Raw genomic sequence first — 19,148 nt, forward strand, 5'->3', positions numbered from 1 at the left:
TTGAACACTTACTTTTACATTATGACTATGAAATATCAATTTTTAAGAATTTCGATTTCATCTCTATATTATAATTTTTATTCAAAAACTAATCTTCATACATCTATGGATTGTCAATTCTTGAATATTTTAATTTCATATTCGATTGTAAGTATATGCTAATTACATTCCTTATTTATAAAATTATAAAGCCAAATTATAATATATATATATGTTTGAAAAATATTAGGTTAAACTATGATTGAAAGTAAATATTTAGCTGAAATTGGAAGTTTTAAAAGTTTTAAAACCATTTTAAAATGAAAGTCATAATTTTAGGATGAAATTAAAATATTTAAAAGTTTGAGTCAGTTTAAAATTTTTCATGTGCCTATATGTGATGCATTTAACTCTAAAAAATGTGCAAAATAGCTATGATTGTTGATGGCTACATCAAGTGATATGATCCCGATTTGATGTTCCGAGTCATGTACGTAGTTTCTCTATCGTGATTCTAGTAAGAAACCCAATAGTGATAGCTTGAACTCTGAAATTACATAAATATAAGCATAAGATGGAAATGATATGAAATAATAATTGAAATGATATAATGAAAAAATGAAGAAGTTGTTTGAAGGTGATGGAAAAGTGATGGTTATTGTGGTTTAATGATAATGAAAGTAAATGTGAAGTATGAATGGTATTGTTGTGGCAAGTACTGTTGTCGTAGCAAGTGGTGTTGGCGTGGTAAGTGTTGTAAGGTTAAAGTGGATTGTGACCCATTAGCTATTTGGAGCTAAGAACCAACAATATAAAAGATGGGATCGAAATGGTAGAGTATAGAACATGAACCACTAGTTAAAGGAACTAGGAACCAACGTTATTTGCTAGTGGAATGGATGAAAACTACAAGATTGACTTGAAGCCATTAGAGTTCTCAAAGAACTAAGTTGAAATAAAATACTCTCAAAGGATTTCTATATAAACAAAAGGTTGTATTTACAATGATCCTAGGTGCCCTTTTGTAGTGTTTCTTAGGCTGCACATGAAAAGTTTACAAAAGATGAATGAATGCACATCTAAATGCACTTTAATTACATTTAAATGCTTTGTCTTTCTTCTCTCTTGATGTGGTCGGCCATATTGATTAAATTTGGATGAATTTGAGCTGAATTATGAATGTATCTAGCCTAATTTTCGTCCAAAAGGAGTGGTGACTCTTGGGCTGCCTTGCTTTGTTTGATTAGGAGATAAACTGACTTGAATGGAGGCTTTAAATGGTTATAATGCTCTTGTCATCCACTTTAGAGGGTCTCTTTTCATTCTATGCTGATTTATATCACTTAATTATATTAATAAGTGAAATAATTCAGCCTTGATTGCATGTCTTCTTGGAGCACTTGAAAAAAAAAACCCTTCAAAATGTGATAATAATAGCCTTGAATACAAGCTTTAAATACTTGTAATTTCTTGTCCTCATACCAACCCGTGAATGGCCTCTAAAGATGATAAATTCAGCCTTGAATAGGTGAATTAAAACACTTAAATGCATTGCCTTGGTTGGAATACGAGCAACCCTTGAAAAAAGAAGAGAAATCGGCCTTGAATTGTCTTGAACGGGTGAGTTAAGATGGTCTTCAATGGCTTATCTCTTGGTGGAAGATGAAAGGTCTCTCCCTTGTCTTGAATCTATCCACACATTCCATGCACCAAGACACACACAGACTTTATTCAAACTTCAAATGAAATATGCATGAAAACAATTAAAGGGTTAGTTAGATTAATGAACTAGTTATATGAATGAACTAACTTTATAGAATGAACTAAGGTGCATGAACTAAGTTCATAAATGAGCTACTTCCCAAATGAACTAGAAGCTTAAATGCAATGCATGTTTTAATAATCAGCACACTTATTAAATGCAATGAATGTAATGCATATAATGAGCTAGATAATGATGCAAGAACATATCATAAGCTAAATAAAGATGTGAATGAATGCATTATGTTAAGCAAAGTATATGATGGACACAATATAAGGACTGTAGCATATCACGACTAAGCTTAACATAAAATGAATGTATGGTATAACAAAGTATGATGAATATGGTATTCATAAATGATGAACGGAAACATATAATAATAATATCCTTAGAAATGAAATGCAATCATCACTCATATGTGTATGATATGGATGACATGATATTTTAAGTATATAATATGATATGAATGTAAAGGTTTGAACCAATAGGATGCATAAAGGATATAAAGTATATAACGAGAAGCATATGCAAAACGATGGGCCTAGTTAGTATCACATCATTGAGACTTGTCACCTTAGACATCAAAGGTGCCAAAGAAGTAATGGGAATTTAAATAGTGATCTACTATCAAAATAACAGTTGTTATATAACAATAAAGATACTATTTAAAATCGTTATTTCATAATTATGATATCCACAATGATTGTAATAGCACATGCTATTGTTGCAAACACGATAAACGTAATGTAATCGAGAGCATATTACAATCACAATTTAAATCCGGGTATAAAAAGATGTTTGAAATACATGAAGCATATTCATATGCAACACACACCGTATAAGCAAATAACATTTGCAGTAGCAAATGGGTTATGCTTCATAACTGCAACATCAATAGTCATATTCATACACTGCTCTACTAAAAAAATCCACAAATTGCAGTGCCTCTTATGTGGGAAGATATATAATTCTAATATCATATCAACAAATGAAATTTAACTATTACAGCATCAAAACATTCAGTCACATAATTCACAGAACTACATCAAAGCAGCCGTGGAGGAAAACCCGACAAAGAGGCTCCCGCTTCCAAGCGATGCCGGCTAAAAGGGTCAGATAGATCCATTCATCCGCATAGACCAACTACAATTAGCATCGCCGATTGCAACAGTTGCAAGGGATTTAGAAGCCCATGCTCTAGCATCCATTGCACCGTGCAAGTTGCTTCTCTTGCAGGGCTCTTTCGGGGAAATGAACTGAAATTTTCGTTTCAGGTAAGCCACCGGATGTTCCAACATGGTTCCCAACTTCACCTTTCGATTGAGCCGTCTCCAAGTGAAATGCGCGAATACTAGTAACGTTGGATACAACAGGTATAGCAACCTTAAAACCACAAAAGCGGTGGCTAAGGCTAAGTAGGTCTCTTGTTGAAGTAAATTCTGCGGAGATCCCGCCCAAGAGAATGAGCAGCTTTCCTGCTCTGTGATATTATGCTTCTCATGTTTCGATACATGTCGGATTGTGTCCAGCAGTGTTCTATCCAGGGATTTGTTCTTAAAGCCTAGAACAATGTAACATCTTCATGAGAAAACTAAACAAGATTCCTATAGGATTATACGATCTTCATAAAATCACACATGGATAAGATTATGTATGATGAGATGCTACGTTTTTTTGCCTTACATACATACACCAAAAGCAAAGAGCAAATGAAGATGGTTTAGTGTTCCAAAACAATTTATCACTCATACTGTATCCGATCCATAATCTTGTGCACTAACACAGCCAAAATGCATGGTAATAAATGGAGCACCAGAATAACTAAAAACCAACATAATATCGATCTCCAGAATAATAGAAACTCAAACGTTGAAGAAGAAAAGGCCTTACCAGTGACATCTTTATAGAAAGCACCGACTGATTCAACAGACCGGTTTCCATGATAACGTACACGCATCCTAGAATTTAAAAGGAAAAGAGTAGGAAACCCATGAACTCCATACTTTGAGAGTATGCTGAAGAAATCAAACACCACCATTAATTAGTTTAAATGTGATATAGCACTGCATAAACCAAACTGAAAGATATTCGATAGCAAACCTCGGCCTGACGGCTGATTCTTTTATAGCAAAATGTGGAATGGAAGGATAGGAAGATGAAAGGATCGTGAAGCTTGGTCTGAAAGACCTTGAAAAAGGGCACCAAGATGCATAGAAAAGCACTGCTACAAATTTATGGCTGTTCCTATGAACCATGTCGAGCGCCTTTTGCAATGAAATCTCATCTCCCTACAGAGAGACAGAGAATATAATTAAAATATGTACCCAAAAAAGAGAATAATCAGAATTATGTGCCGTTGTAACAAGGACTTAATCTCAGAAATGTTCATTCCTTTAGTCTTTGAACCTAGAGCCAGGGATTTAAATAGCAGTCTGCTATCAAAGTAGAGGTCATTATATAGCAGTAAAAGCTCCGTCCGAAACCATTATTGCACAACCACGATACCCTCAATGACCGCAATAGAACCCCCCAAGCGTGATAAACGCAACAAAACCGAAAACACGACCAAGACCTCAACCAAAGTGTTTATCTTAATGAAATTTAAGGAGGCTATATCATAATTTTCATATGGACCAAAGAATCTTCAAACCTTTTGGCTTACTCAAGCAAAGTTCACTCTGGCAAGAAGCCCAAGTGAAAAACCCTAAATTCATCCCTAATTTCTTGATTGCATATCTATCAGCTAACAACTTTAAAGAAAGGCACAAACTTTAACTAAAAATTCTCTAAAACTTAGTTCAAAACATACACAGCATATGATCAAATCAGCTAATGCATAAAATTGAAATGGGAAATTAATCGGATTAAAGAAAAGGAAAAAATTATCAAGGTACCTCGGTGACTCCAACGAAATTGATAGATTCGTTAAAATCGGAGTTATCGGGGCAAAAGGGACCACCAAAGTAAGAGACCGCTTCAAGAACGGAATTCTTGGGGCACGTCGGAACCCTAACGGGGACGTAGGCGGCGCACGTTAGCTTCCACCACAAAAACAATGTTAGGATCCTCATTTCCCATACCTTCGTACCCATCGAAGGCCCACAACCGATTCTGGGAGCTTCAGATATTCGTAATTTCAACAGATAAAAGATGCAATCATGAAATTTCTGTGGACAGATCAAAGTGTCAGAAACCTAAAGAGTTGAAACAAAGGCAGATTTCTGGGCATAGACGGTGCTTTTATATGTTGGTAAAATTATTGACTCTGTGCAAATGGATAATTATAAAAGGTGCACGTTAGTCCATATAATTAAACTGATTAAATTAAGAAGTCAAAAAAAAAATTAAACTGATTAAATTACAAAAATTCTGGCTTACACGAATAATCATTTAATTTAAAGGAATTATTGGTCCATCAATTTATTCTGCTTTGTTTGAAAAAAACATTGTTTATTCAGCTCAATTAGTTTTTTTAATAAAATAAAATAAAATTCTACGTTTTCATCGAAAAATAGTTATTTTTAATTCAAACTTTGTCTTTTTTGTTTTGTTTTCTTTTTGCGCTTTTATTTGATGTAATCGAAAGATAATTAATAGAAAATATGTTTATAATAATTCGATTTCTCCAGCTAACTTTTAAATATTGATTTAAATTTGTGATAGATAATTTGTTTCAGGTTTAGGATGTGTTTGACTTGATTTACAAAAGTTTTGATTTATGATTCATTAATAAAAATAAACCTTAACCAATTCATAGTTGATATTTAATTTAATCTTTTACGTTTAATTTGATCATATGAGATTATAAAAAAATTATAGTGTACATTTTTACATATCATTCGTAGAGATGGTAACGAGTTGGATTAGGGTAGAGTTTTTGGTCATCCCTACGTGATCCGAAAATATACATCCTTTACCCGAACCTGATCCGGCCTGTAAATTTTATATCTTTCATCCGACCTGATTCGACCCGAAAAATATATACTCTCAATCTGACTGCGACCCAAATCGAATCTTTAGAGTACAAATCTGACCCAATCTGACTCGATATAAATTAAGAACTTAATTAAAAAATAAATTTTTTTAAGGAAATTACATTATTATCCTCGGATAGAGTAGGGTCAGAGTTTTTTCACCTTCCAGTTATTATCCTCGGATAGAGTAGGATCAGAGTTTTTTCACCTTCCAGCCAAACTCAAATTAAAAAAAAAATCTAACCTACCAGATCGGTTCAAATCAAAACTCATCAAATTCAAATTAAATGACAAACTTTAATCATTTGACAAATAATGTACATGCATAAAGTTAAAATTATGCTCTTAGTGCATTTATATGTTAGATTTTGGATAATTCTAATGAAAAGGAAATAATTAATTTATTGACGTGAAAGTAAATTTTTTTACTCTTAATGAATTTATATTAATTGATTTCGGTGGTTCTATTAAGATCTACTTGATGAATTCACCAATTAAATTTTGAGAAGTTAAGTTTATTAAATGTTTTCAATGATTTTATAGTCTTAATCTGAATGATCTGTATTAAGATAGACTTGATAAAATAAAATAAAATTAGTTGATCCTATTATCATATATAATGGGGTAAGGGGGAGGTAGGATAGTAGGCTGCCCCCAACGTCAGATTGAGAACAGCTTCCGTGTGAGACCTCGATTAAATTGTTAATCTATCGTGACATTAATTTAAAGAAAAATTAGTCATGTATTATAAATTTACTCTTTTTTTAATAAATTCTAAATAAATTAGCTGACCATATTCCCATATGTAATGGAGGTAAGGGGGATGTAAGGTAGTAGGCTACTCTTAACGCCAGTTTGAGAGCAGCTTCCGTGGGAGACCTCTAGCATTATGAATTGCCCACCGTGAGACTCGATCCCACGACCACAAGGTTAAGAGCCTTGCGCTCTACCAACTGAGTTAGACGGACAATTCCAAATATATTTACTTATTAAAAAAATAATTATTAATTTCACTATATATTATTTTTAAACATGTTTACTACTCCCTCCGCCCCACTAAATGTGTCCGTTATTGACTTTAAAAAAAAAAATCAAACTTTGACCATGATTATTTTAAATATTTTAAATAGTTAAATTTTATAAAATATATAATAGAAAACTACTTGATTTAAGGTTTCTAAAATATATATATTTTTTTTATATTTTTATCAATAATAAATTTGAAATAATAATGAGTCAAATTTAAAAAAAAAAATTGACTAAAAAAAGTCAATTGGGCATATTTAATGGGACATAGAGACTAATATTTAACAGGCTACTTTCATCGATGCTTATTTCCAACTAGGGGTGTTTAATGAGTTAAGCAGCACGTGAGCTGTTCGTTAAAACTCAATCAATGTTAGATTCATGTTGACTCGACTCGAAATCTTAATAAGTTTAGTTGAGCAAAGTCTAACTCGACTCAATAAATTTACAAGTAGTTCATTAGTTGCACCTTGGCTAGCCTCTTGGTAGGGACTGCCACGAAGCATTTTGGAAACGGCTACTATCAGGGTCCAAAAGAGGCATCAATGTAGGCTGCATCGGCCCATGGTTTTTAGAACCGGATCGGTTACAGAACCGACCATGATACCGGTTCACTGGTCCAACCGGTCGAACCGGTCAGACCGGTCAGAAGAACCGGACGACGTCATAATTATTTTAAAAATTAAATAAAAATACCAAAAATATTTAATAAAAAATAATTTTTTATATCACAAGTCATATTCAAAGCAAGTCATAACATATATAAATTAAAAACCATAAAATCAAGTGAAACAAAATGATTCAAATTAATTACAACATAATATTTAAGGTAAAAAATATTAAATAATAAATATAATTATATAACTATAATTAAAAAATAAATTTAGGGCTAAAAAATCATAACAAAATGATATTGTTTGGTTTAATTTTTTTTAAAAACAATCCCACATGGCTAAGAAACATAGAAGAGCATCCCAAAAGTCTAAAGAGTAAAAATATGAGAACAAAACAATCCCACATTGCTAAGAAACATAGAAGAGCATCACAAATAACTTCTATAAATAATAGAGGTAATTTGGCATTCAAAATCATGGAGCCTTTTGGTGAGCATTGAGTGAACTATTCTTTCACTTCAATTAAGCTCGAATTTTAGGCTTCAATTGAGCTTCTAATTTTTTTTAGTTCAAGCCTTTTTGAGTTAAAGTTTCAATATTATATTTCGAGTTCGAGTTGAACTTGATAATTTTTAACTTGTGAGTTTGAGTGGAGTTGAGCTTACTTTTAAAGTTTTCAAGTTTGAGTCGAGCTCAGCAATACTCGAGTTTGACTTGGCTCGTTTAACAAACGACGTTTGATTTAATTTAAAACAAAACAAAATTTTCAGGTTTTTCCCGTTTTTTTTGGTTTTCAGCCGGTCCGGTTCGAACAGTTCTGGCCGGTTCACTAGTAGCGGTTCAACCGGTTTAGATTGAACTAGACTAGGTAACGGTTCCCGGTTAAACCGGCCGGTCCGGTCCGATTTTCAAAACAATGCATCGGCCTGACATGGGATTTATGGTAATAGAGCTTATCGAGGCTATGCCGGGGACTTTCTGGTGGATGATACAACCGGAGCTAGCTACAATGCACATGGTGTCAACTGAACATTTCAGTTTAATAATATATATGCTAGGCAGGTGTAACATCCCAATTTAGGGTTTAAATTTAAGAAATTATAAAGTGGTGAATTTAATTGGTATTTTGGAAGAAAATTGAGGATTAAATCATAAAATCGTAAAGTTGACATACCATTTTAATAAGTGCAGGAAGTTCAGTGACTAAACTCATGGTTTACCCATTTTTCTTTAGGCATGAATTATAACATCTTCCCCTGATTGTTTTTCTGCAAAATTTTCAGTTTTCCCTTCTCCAACAACCCTCCATTCAACTCCGATCTACTCGCCGTCCGACCTCCGATCGACGAGCCGAAACCACCATCGTGTTCGTTGTCAACCGAGGAACAAAACCCCTCAAACCTTTCATCGTGAATCATCTCCGTTCGTCGTTAATTTCAGTCGGAAGTATCGTCGGTAATAACTCAATTTTAATTGGTTTTTCATTGATTCACGACGATCGAGTCATCCGTTTACGACACCTCCCGCACCATCGTGTTCGTTGCATCGTTCCGAGTTTGCCGGTGTCATCCTTGGTCTCCGTTGACGGCGGCGCATGAGGAGGTGAAGCGGTCAAAGTTTCCAATTTGTTGAAATCGAGCTCTCCGCCATTCAAAATTATGAACCGAGCTTTGTAAGTATCTCGAAATCACTCAAAATAATTTTTAGAAATTTTTTCAGGAATTTAGCACTGTTCACGCGCCGCCACTACGCGTAGGGAAGAAGAAATGACCGGTTTGACCAGTTTTGTAACCCATTTGACCAGTTTGACCAGTCATAACCCGACCCGACCCGTTTACCCGACCAGTTAACCGACCCGACCCGTTGATCCAACCCGTTGACCGTTGACCGTTGACCGACGTTGACCACTGTTGACCAAAACTTTGATTGGCTTTAACCGGGCATTAAACGACCTTTGACTTCGACCGAGTATACCTATCCTGACATTTTTCGACGTTCCAAATCCGATTCCGCTATCCGTTTTTCAAAATTTGAACCCGAAGGCCCTGTAATTACCGGTCAAACCCGTTGACTTCGATTTTGACCGAAAATTTAAATTTTTTGAAAAGTCAAATTTTATGCTTTCGACGTCTTGAATCCAAATCCGAAGTCCGTTTCGCCAAATTCAAACCCGATAAGCCGTCTTTCACTGATTTATCACCCGATTCGATCCGTTTATCGCAATTAAGCTCCGTTTCTAATATAATTTATGTTGATATGTATCTGAGGAATTATTGGAAGTTGAATCGAAGATCAAAGGCATTCGAATGGAATTTTTATGGTCGATCAGTATTGCATGAAAATCGAGGTAATACTTTACTACCTCTTTATGCTTTATAGAACATGTTGGTATTGGTAAATGCATGAATGGAAATGTTTGGTCTCATATGTGTAATTAATGAAGTTCTACACTCGATCTGAATACGGTAAAAAGGTTCAGTAATTGATTATGGTTCAGATGACTTTTATAAGAAATTAAGGGATTGTTAGAATTAATTTACAAGTTATGTGCTTAGTGATAAAGAAATCAACCTGGATCTGTAACTTATAATTTATTTCATCAAAGGTTAAATGTTAAAGGTATTTGGATGAGAAATTATGAGAATACTCTGGTAGGGTAAAATTACGAAAATACCCTTGTGTTATAAAAAGACAAGATTGGAATATGGAAGTTGGATAAGAGGTTTTTACAGACATATTGATCTGATAAAAAAATATTGAGGTGCATAAGAAATGTTAGTTTTACTTGGATATTTTGGATAATCGGTTTTAACCCAAGAGGAGTTGAGCAAGATGCTAGAAGTCTGTTAAGGAATCTTTTCAAGATTAGAGAATGTTGGAGAAAGAAATTAACCATTGAATCTTTAAATTATAATTATTTTCGTTAAGAGCCAATATCGAAATTATCTGGTTAAGAAATTATGAAAATACCATTGAGAGATAAAATAGTCTGAATTGGCCTTGAATGAGAAAGTACTTGAAGAATAATTTATCGGGGGTATTCTACTGCCAGAATTGTTCGAAAGGACTAAAGTAAATGATAAGATTGAATTAAATAATAAGACCTGATGGAAGGAAAAGATTGAAATACCGTAGATCTATAAAATGACCATAATACCCCTGTAATGTAAATGACTCAAGAATATCACCAAGCTCAGGAATGATTGAATATCCTCGAGTTCTGAAATGAATGGAATAAAATTGAACATCAAAATTACCAAAATACCCTTATGGCCTAAATTAAGTAAATGTCTTCGATTAATTAAGGAATCCAAGTAAGCATATGTATTGGACGTTTGTTCGACAAATCAACCACGAAGACCAAATTGAATAGAATGGAAGTACAACATGTATCTGAAATTCAGGAACGTTTGAATTACACTGGAAAATCCTGAAGTAACTGGAATGGACATGACTGCTAAATGAACTAGGTAACCTCAATGACTGAGGATTTAATAAGTGATTTGGATACGTCTGGAAACTCTGATGAGTTTACGTAGTGTACAATTACAATGGGTTATGAACAAATTAATCAAGTACGTCAGTATTTCATGATATTGTGGAAGCGTGGAAATGAAATAAAGACATTGGAAGATTTATTCAGCGATAATTCTGAAAATTATCTACGGACAAGAATTTGTGGTATTAAAGAGTAAATACCCTATAAGGAAAATGAATTGACCAGTCGACATAGATTGTTAAGGTTCTGAATCTTCGTTCTCAAGTTGTTCGATTATCCGATCAACTGACATTGATGTAAAGGATTCTGAATACCCTTCTGATTACGTACAACTTCTGAAAATTGTCCGAATAAGATAATATCCCGATAATTCACATTCTGAATAACTGATGATTCTGTCAGTTAATGAACTCTTCCAATAGTGATTCTAAATTCCAACATTCTATCGACATACTAAAGAACTGTGTTTCTCTGCCTGATACAGTACCTATAAATAATACCTGTAAACTCTAGTGTGTTCCCTAATTACATGAATATTTTATATGATTTCAAATTTGAATTATGTTATGATACCTGACCTGGATTCTGATCTGGTATTGACATGGATTCTGATCTGATACATGACCTGGATTCTGATATGATACTTGACTTGAATTATGTTTTGATTTTTGATATATCCGTTTACGGACGGAACATGTTTTATTAGGGGTATTGTTGGAGGAAGATTACTTGGAGGTTTCTCGGCTGTGTGCTCAGGGCCTTACTTACCGGTTCATCGGCTGTGTGCTCAGGGCCTTACTGGACGTGACGGGGTTGTATGGTTCTGGGGAACCTACACATTTTGTTCGTGACGGATGGGGGTATATATATATATGTTTTAAAAAGATCTGAAAAGTTACATGGTTTTTGGGAACACATTAGAAAACCTATTCTGATCTCCTTAACTCAATCATCCGAAATATTTCTCTGAACTGAAAGCTCGTTGTCCGTTACCATCTGAAATATCAGTAGGATCTCTGCTCAGTATAAAAATCTGTAAATGTTTGAAAATAATAAAGATATGTATGTTTATCTGTATCTGCACGATCATCAGCATCATCTGGTAGTTCTGTATTACTGAGCTTTCCAAAGCTCACTCTATTACTCACCTTTTCAGGTTAAAAGAATTATACCAGTGCAGTTATCGACATCAGTAAAGGAATTCGTCCGGCGTTGTTGCAGAGTATGGTACATGTGATTAGGGGGCATGTAATTGTATTTTGATTTATATACAAGTTTGAAAATCTGTTTTATTTTTAAATAGTGAAAACTGATTTTATAAGTTTACATGTTCTGAAAAAAAGTTTTAAATTTTCCGCTATTTTTACAGTGGGTCGCTCCGGTGGCCCTAATGTGACTTCTCGGATCGGATCGGGCTACCCGCATCGGTCTGGGGGTTACATTTAGTGGTATCAGAGCTATGGTTTGAGTCAAAAATTTTCAAGATAGACTGGCCGGTCGAATGTCAAAATATGTCTTATCAGTACATGCCCTTAGACTGTAATCGTACCTCTCTGAGCCGGAACTCCAGGGCTGAGTCTCTATCTGTAGCGAGTAAAACAAAGTTTCTATCTGTTAAGGCTATACTTGTACAAAATGGAATACCAGTAACATCTGTCTAAACGCTGTGAAGTACCTCACGAGCCATGTGAGAGTTATTTATCTGAAAAATTTGACTTGACTCCAGAAATAAAATTGGGGTATTCTACTGCTCTATAAGCCTATTCTTATGACCAAGACTGAATTGATTACTCAAAGAAATTTTCATTCGGATTCTTTTATTGAAATGAGAGAAAGTTCTGATAAGAATGTATACTCAATTGGTTAAGGATTAGTGGAGGATCCGTATTTCTATAAGAGCTACGTGAATGATATGAAAGAACTGATGGAAGTTTTATTTCTATAATTATGTGACATGAATGAATTTCAAGGACGAAATTCTTTTAAGGAGGGGAGAATTGTAATACCCCAATTTAGGGGTTAAATTTAAGAAATTATAAAGTGGTGAATTTAATTGGTATTTTGGAAGAAAATTGAGGATTAAATCATAAAATCGTAAAGTTGACGGACCATTTTAATAAGTGCAGGAAGTTTAGTGACTAAACTCATGGTTTACCCATTTTTCTTTAGGCATGAATTATAACATCTTCCCCCGATTGTTTTTCTGCAGAATTTCCAGTTTTCCCTTCTCCAACAACCCTCCTTTCAACTCCAATCTACTCGCCGTCCGACCTCCGATCGACGAGCCGAAACCACCAGCGTGTTCGTTGTCAACCGAGGAACAAAACCCCTCAAACCTTTCGTCGTGAATCATCTCCGTTCGTCGTTAATTTCAGTCGGAAGTATCGTCGGTAATAACTCGGTTTTAATTGGTTTTTCATCGATTCACGACGACCGGGTCATCCGTTTACGACACCTCCCGCACCATCATGTTCGTTGCATCGTTCCAAGTTTGGCGGTGTCATCCTTGGTCTCCGTCGATGGCGGCGCGTGAGGAGGTGAAGCGGTCAAAGTTTCCGATTTGTTGAAATCGAGCTCTCCGCCGTTCAAAATTGTGAACCGAGCTTTGTAAGTATCTCGAAATCGCTCAAAATAATTTTTAGAAATTTTTCCAGGAATTTAGCACTGTTCACGCGCCCCCACGCACCGCCACTGCGCGTGGGGAAGAAAAAATGACCGGTTTTGTAACCCATTTGACCGGTTTGACCGGTCATAACCCGACCCGACCCGACCCGACCCGTTTACCCGACCCGTTTACCCGACTAGTTGACCCGACCCGTTGACCTATTGACCGTTGACCGACGTTGACCACTGTTGACCAAAACGTTGACTGGCTTTGACCGGGCATTAAACGACCTTTGACTTTGACTGAGTATACCTCTCCTAACATTTTTCGACGTTCCAAATCCGATTTCGCTGTCCGTTTTTCGAAATTCGAACCTGAATACCCCGTAATTGCCGGTCAAACCCGTTGACTTCGATTTTGACCGAAAATTTAAAATTTTCGAAAAGTCATATTTTATGCTTTCGACGTCTTGAATCCGAATCCGAAGTCCGTTTCATCAAATTCGAACCCGATAAGCCGTCTTTTACTGATTTATCACCTGATTTGATCCGTTTTTCGCAATTAAGCTCCGTTTCTGATATAATTTATGTTGATATGTATCTGAGGAATTATTGGAAGTTGAATTGAAGATCAAAGGCGTTCGAATGGAATTTTTATGGTCGATCAGTATTGTACGAAAATCGAGGTAATACTTTACTACCTCTTTATGCTTTATAGAACATGTTGGTATTGGTAAATGCATGAATAGAAATGTTTGGTCTCATATGTGTAATTAATGAAGTTCTACACTCGATCTGAATACGGTAAAAAGGTTCAGTAATTGATTATGGTTCAGATGACTTTTATAAGAAATTAAGGGATTGTTAGAATTAAATTACAAGTTATGTGCTTAGTGATAAAGAAATCAACCTGGATCTATAACTTATAATTTATTTCATCAAAGGTTAAATGTTAAAGGTATTTGGATGAGAAATTATGAGAATACTCCGGTAGGGTAAAATTACGAAAATACCCTTTTGTTATAAAAAGACAAGATTTGAATATAGAAGTTGGATAAGAGGTTTTTATAGACATATTGATCTGATAAAAAAATATTGAGGTGCATAAGAAATGTTAGTTTTACTTGGATATTTTGGATAACCGGTTTTAACCCAAGAGGAGTTGAGCAAGATGCTAGAAGTCTGTTAAGGAATCTTTTCAAGATTAGAGAATGTTGGAGAAAGCAATTAACTATAGGATCTTTAAATTATAATTATTTTTGTTAAGAGCCAATATCGAAATTATCTGGTTAAGAAATACGAAAATGCCCTTGAGAGATAAAATAGTCTGAATTGACCTTGAATGAGAAAGTACTTTGAGGATTTGTACTTAACTCGATTAAGTAAGAATTTAATTGTTAAGATCCTGTCTTTGTACAGAAAATTCATGATATTCCGTTTGTAAAATCTGAGAAGACACTTGACTCGAAAATATCTGAATAATGAGTAAATACTTGAAGAATAATTTATCGGGGGTATTCTGCTGTCAGAATTGTTCGAAAGGACTAAAGTAAATGATAAGATTGAATTAAATAATAAGACCGGATGGAAGGAAAAGATTGAAATACCGTAGATCTGTAAAATGACCATAATACCCCTGTAATGTAAATGACTCAAGAATATCACCAAGCTCAGGAATGATTGAATATCCTCGAGTTCTGAAATGAATGGAATAAAATTGAACATCAAAATTACCAAAATACCCTTATGGCCTAAATTAAGTAAATGTCTTTGATTAATTAAGGAATCCAAGTAAGCATAAGTATTGGACGTTTGTTCGACAAATCAATCACGAAGACCAAATTGAATAGAATGGAAGTACAACATGTATCTGAAATTCAGGAACGTTTGAATTACTCTGGAAAATCCTGAAGTAACTGGAATGGACATGACTGCTAAATGAACTAGGTAACCTCAATGACTGAGGATTTAATAAGTGATTTGGATAAGTCTGGAAACTCTGATGAGTTTACGTAGTGTACAATTACAATGGGTTATGAACAAATTAATCAAGTACGTCAACATTTCATGATATTGTGGAAGCGTGGAAATGAAATAAAGACATTGGAAGATTTATTCAGCGATAATTCTGAAAATGGTCTACGGACAAGAATTTGTGGTATTAAAGAGTAAATACCCTAGAAGGAAAATGAATTGACCAGTCGACATAGATTGTTAAGGTTCTGAATCTTCGTTCTCAAGTTGTTCGATTATCCGATCAATTGACATGGATGTAAAGGATTCTGAATACCCTTCTGATTACGTACAGCTTCTGAAAATTGTCCGAATAAGATAATATCCCGATAATTCACATTCTGAATAACTGATGATTCTGTCAGTTAATGAACTCTTCCAATAGTGATTCTAAATTCTAACATTCTATCGACATACTGAAGAACTGTGTTTCTCTGCCTGATACAATACCTCTAAATAATACCTGTAAACTCTGGTGTGTTCCCTAATTACATGAATATTTTATATGATTTCAAATTTGAATTCTGTTATGATACCTGACCTGGATTCTGATATGATATTGACATGGATTCTGATCTGATACATGACCTGGATTCTGATATGATACTTGACTTGAATTATGTTTTGATTTTTGATATATCCGTTTACGGACGGAATATGTTTTATTGGGGTATTGTTGGAGGAAGATTACTTGAAGGTTCCTCGGCTGTGTGCTCAGGGCCTTACTTACCGGTTCCTCGGCTGTGTGCTCAGGGCCTTACTGGACGTGACGGGGTTGTATGGTTCTGGGGAACCTACACATTTTGTTCGTGACGGATGGGGGTATATATATATATGTTTTAAAAAGATATGAAAAGTTACATGGTTTTTGGGAACACACTAGAAAACCTATTTTGATCTCCTTAACTCAATCATCCGAAATATTTCTCTGAACTGAAAGCTCATTGTCCGTTACCATCTGAAATATCAGTAGGATCTCTGCTCAGTATAAAAATCTGTAAATGTTTGAAAATAATAAAGATATGTATGTTTATCTGTATCTGCACGTTCATCAGCATCATCTGGTAGTTCTGTATTACTGAGCTTTCTAAAGCTCACTCTATTACTCACCTTTTCAGGTTAAAAGAATTATACCAGTGCAGTTATCGACATCAGTAAAGGAATTCGTCCGGCGTTGTTGCAGAGTATGGTACATGTGATTAAGGGGCATGTAATTGTATTTTGATTTATATACGAGTTTGGAAATCTGTTTTATTTTTAAATAGTGAAAATTGATTTTATAAGTTTACATGTTCTGAAAAAAAGTTTTAAATTTTCCGCTATTTTTACAGTGGGTCGCTCCGGTGGCCCTAATGTGACTTCCCGAATCGGATCGGGCTACCCGCATCGGTCTGGGGGGTTACAGCAGGAAAATTCTTTAAGAGATTCTTTTATTGTATTATTCATTCATCCATTAATAAAACTCTGCTGTTGATGACAATGAGATTTTGTATTTGTTCCAAAGTTTTACTCACGGTAAATACACAAAATCACCACTTGAATCTACATCAAGGTCAGCATCAGCATAAAAATCATCAAGATCCACGCTTCCTCCAATGGAAAGTCCCCCGATTTTCGGAACCTCTGTAGTTTTCATAGCTTCCTGTATTATGCTCTGCACTTCTTCCATGGTTTGTGAAGGGTTATTTACATCATTTCTTTCCCAGCTTCCACCTTCCATTAGTTCCACCGGCAAGTTCTTCAAGAACCAAGGGTGGCTTCGAATTTCCGGTATAGTTATTCTCTGAGCCAACAACATGAACATAAGCAATTCAAACGATAGGCCGAAGTAGCCGGCGACTAGCTTCTGAAAGCGTTACCTTTTCAGGATTCACCACGAATATCCGAGACAAAAGGTGTTTGCACTCCACGGAAACTCGGACGTAGTCCGGGAATGAGTAGTGAACGCTGAGTATCCGCTGTAATGAAGAACATCCGAAGTGAGTTAGGGAAAACCCTCAAGTAATTGTATTGATTATCAAATGACGATAAAACACCGACCCCAATTGTGTTTCCGAAGTTTTTCGGATCATTTGGATCCTGAAAGGGATATGCACCAACCAACATAACATACAAGGTGACTCCACATGACCAAACATCTGCAATCTATAGGCAACTCTGGGATTTTAGTTGCAGAACAACAAAAGGGAACAAAATATACAAGTATGCATTACCTTGCCGTCGTATTCTTCCTTGGATAGAACCTCCGGGGCGATGTAAGCCGGTGTCCCTACCGTAGATTTCGGTTGAGAATGCAACACAGATGACTACAAAATCAGGGGACTGTAATCAGAACTCAAAACTCAATGTTGTGTGCAAAAATGTGGTTCGATGGTGTCACCTTTGAGTACCCGAAATCGCATATTTTGACACGGGGTGCGGTGCTTCCGTTGAGGAGAGTGTTTTCGAGCTTAAGATCCCTGTGACATATTTTCTGCAAAACAGAAATTTCCATAAACAAAAGCACTGGTACTACAATATTTGAAGAAATATAAATGTACAAGCCAAAATTGCATACCATGGAATGACAATAACTGACCCCAGATATCAATTGCTGAAAGAAAAACCTTGCCTGTTAACATCTCCAATGAAAGATTCATAAATGAGAAACTGTATTGTGCAATAGAATAGAGTAAACACACACTCTTAAACCTCATTTTACGGATTCGAGTTCGAGCCTCGAATTACGGATTTGTTCTGTATTTTCGATTTATGTTTTTACCTCATCCTCACTAAATCTACCAGCAATGCAGATGCGCTCAAAGAGCTCTCCACCTGCAGCATACTCCATGACTATGGCTAGATGTGTAGGCGTAAGAAGAACCTTCAAAAAGCATTGATCAAAGCTCATCAGCACAAGTAGACAATCAAAAGCAGGGATCTAAATAGCAGTCCAAAAATGCAAATCAACAAAAACGCGACTTCAGCTGTAATTTAAATCCTTGAATTCGAAAGGTTTATACCTCTTTGAATCTAACAATATTGGGATGTTTCAATGATCTATGATTCATGATTTCCCTCTGCACATGTTCATCAATCTGCAACAACAAAAAAAGTAACATAAGATTCATTCAACAAACCCAAATCTCAAACGGAAAATCCAATTAGAAACAAGAAGAAGAAAGATGAGACCTTGTGCCCTCTTTCAATAAACTTAACAGCAAAGAGTTCTTTGGTCCATTTATCCCTAACAAGCTTGGCCACGCCAAAATTCCCAGACCCAATATCCTTCACAATCTCATAACCATCCATGGTTTTTCTTTTCCACTGCAAATCTCTGATCTTTCTGGGGAAACAAACAACAGTGTAAATAACGTAAGAAGAAAGCTCATTGGGGTGGATTTTATTTCAAAGTTAGTTGCGGCTGACAGGTGACAACCCCCATCAAAACGTCACCATTAACGGACAAAAACCAAGTCGTACCTAGAAGGTTAAAGCCATTTCTTTTTACTGCAGAGGCAACGCGTGTATGGAATGACGGAGATTCTCTTTTATCATTGGAAGATGAAAGAATCATGAAGAGAAAACGCTGGCTAATTTATATCTTCTCAAATCCGTCTTCAAACATGAAGAATATAGGTTTAAAACTAATATTAGTGATTACCACCTTCTTTACAGTACTAAATTAAAAATAGAAA

The 19,148-nt window shown here is 35.3% G+C and overlaps 2 protein-coding genes across 3 annotated transcripts; both read right to left on the bottom strand.

Moving 5' to 3' along the window:
• Positions 1-2,600: 2,600 nt before the first annotated feature.
• Positions 2,601-4,945, bottom strand: LOC120155996 (5'-adenylylsulfate reductase-like 4). Its single transcript, XM_039167430.1, has 4 exons — positions 4,636-4,945; positions 3,842-4,029; positions 3,632-3,756; positions 2,601-3,302 (listed from the first exon to the last, which is right to left on the bottom strand). The coding sequence occupies exons 1-4, from the start codon at positions 4,831-4,833 to the stop codon at positions 2,854-2,856; spliced, it is 960 nt and encodes a 319-aa protein (XP_039023361.1). The 5' UTR covers positions 4,834-4,945; the 3' UTR covers positions 2,601-2,853.
• An 11,957-nt stretch (positions 4,946-16,902) lies between these two features.
• LOC120155944 (serine/threonine-protein kinase SAPK2-like) lies at positions 16,903-18,801 on the bottom strand. Of its 2 annotated transcripts, XM_039167394.1 has the most exons (9): positions 18,643-18,801; positions 18,474-18,548; positions 18,233-18,334; positions 18,029-18,082; positions 17,852-17,944; positions 17,685-17,777; positions 17,512-17,616; positions 17,331-17,429; positions 16,905-17,254 (listed from the first exon to the last, which is right to left on the bottom strand). In XM_039167394.1, the coding sequence occupies exons 1-9, from the start codon at positions 18,760-18,762 to the stop codon at positions 16,982-16,984; spliced, it is 1,014 nt and encodes a 337-aa protein (XP_039023325.1). In that variant the 5' UTR covers positions 18,763-18,801; the 3' UTR covers positions 16,905-16,981. The 2 variants fall into 2 exon arrangements, with proteins under 2 accessions (XP_039023324.1, XP_039023325.1); XM_039167393.1 differs by having other exon boundaries at positions 16,903-17,254; positions 17,852-18,082.
• Between the last annotated feature and the right edge of the window lie 347 nt (positions 18,802-19,148).

The sequence above is a fragment of the Hibiscus syriacus genome, unplaced genomic scaffold, assembly GCF_006381635.1.
Source record: "Hibiscus syriacus cultivar Baekdansim isolate YM2019G1 unplaced genomic scaffold, ASM638163v2 tig00111210_pilon, whole genome shotgun sequence".
NCBI lineage: Eukaryota > Viridiplantae > Streptophyta > Magnoliopsida > Malvales > Malvaceae > Hibiscus > Hibiscus syriacus.

Coding starts and splice junctions, on each gene's coding strand:
- LOC120155996 (XM_039167430.1), bottom strand. CDS start 4,833: ATGGGTACGAAGGTATGGGAAATGAGGATCCTAACATTGTTTTTGTGG. Junction 3,757..3,841: donor GAATCAGCCGTCAGGCCGAG/GTTTGCTATCGA, acceptor TGATTTCTTCAG/CATACTCTCAAAGTATGGAG. Junction 3,303..3,631: donor TTTCTATAAAGATGTCACTG/GTAAGGCCTTTT, acceptor ACATTGTTCTAG/GCTTTAAGAACAAATCCCTG.
- LOC120155944 (XM_039167393.1), bottom strand. CDS start 18,762: ATGGATGGTTATGAGATTGTGAAGGATATTGGGTCTGGGAATTTTGGC. Junction 18,335..18,473: donor ATATTGTTAGATTCAAAGAG/GTATAAACCTTT, acceptor TGCTTTTTGAAG/GTTCTTCTTACGCCTACACA. Junction 17,778..17,851: donor GCGATTTCGGGTACTCAAAG/GTGACACCATCG, acceptor CTGATTTTGTAG/TCATCTGTGTTGCATTCTCA.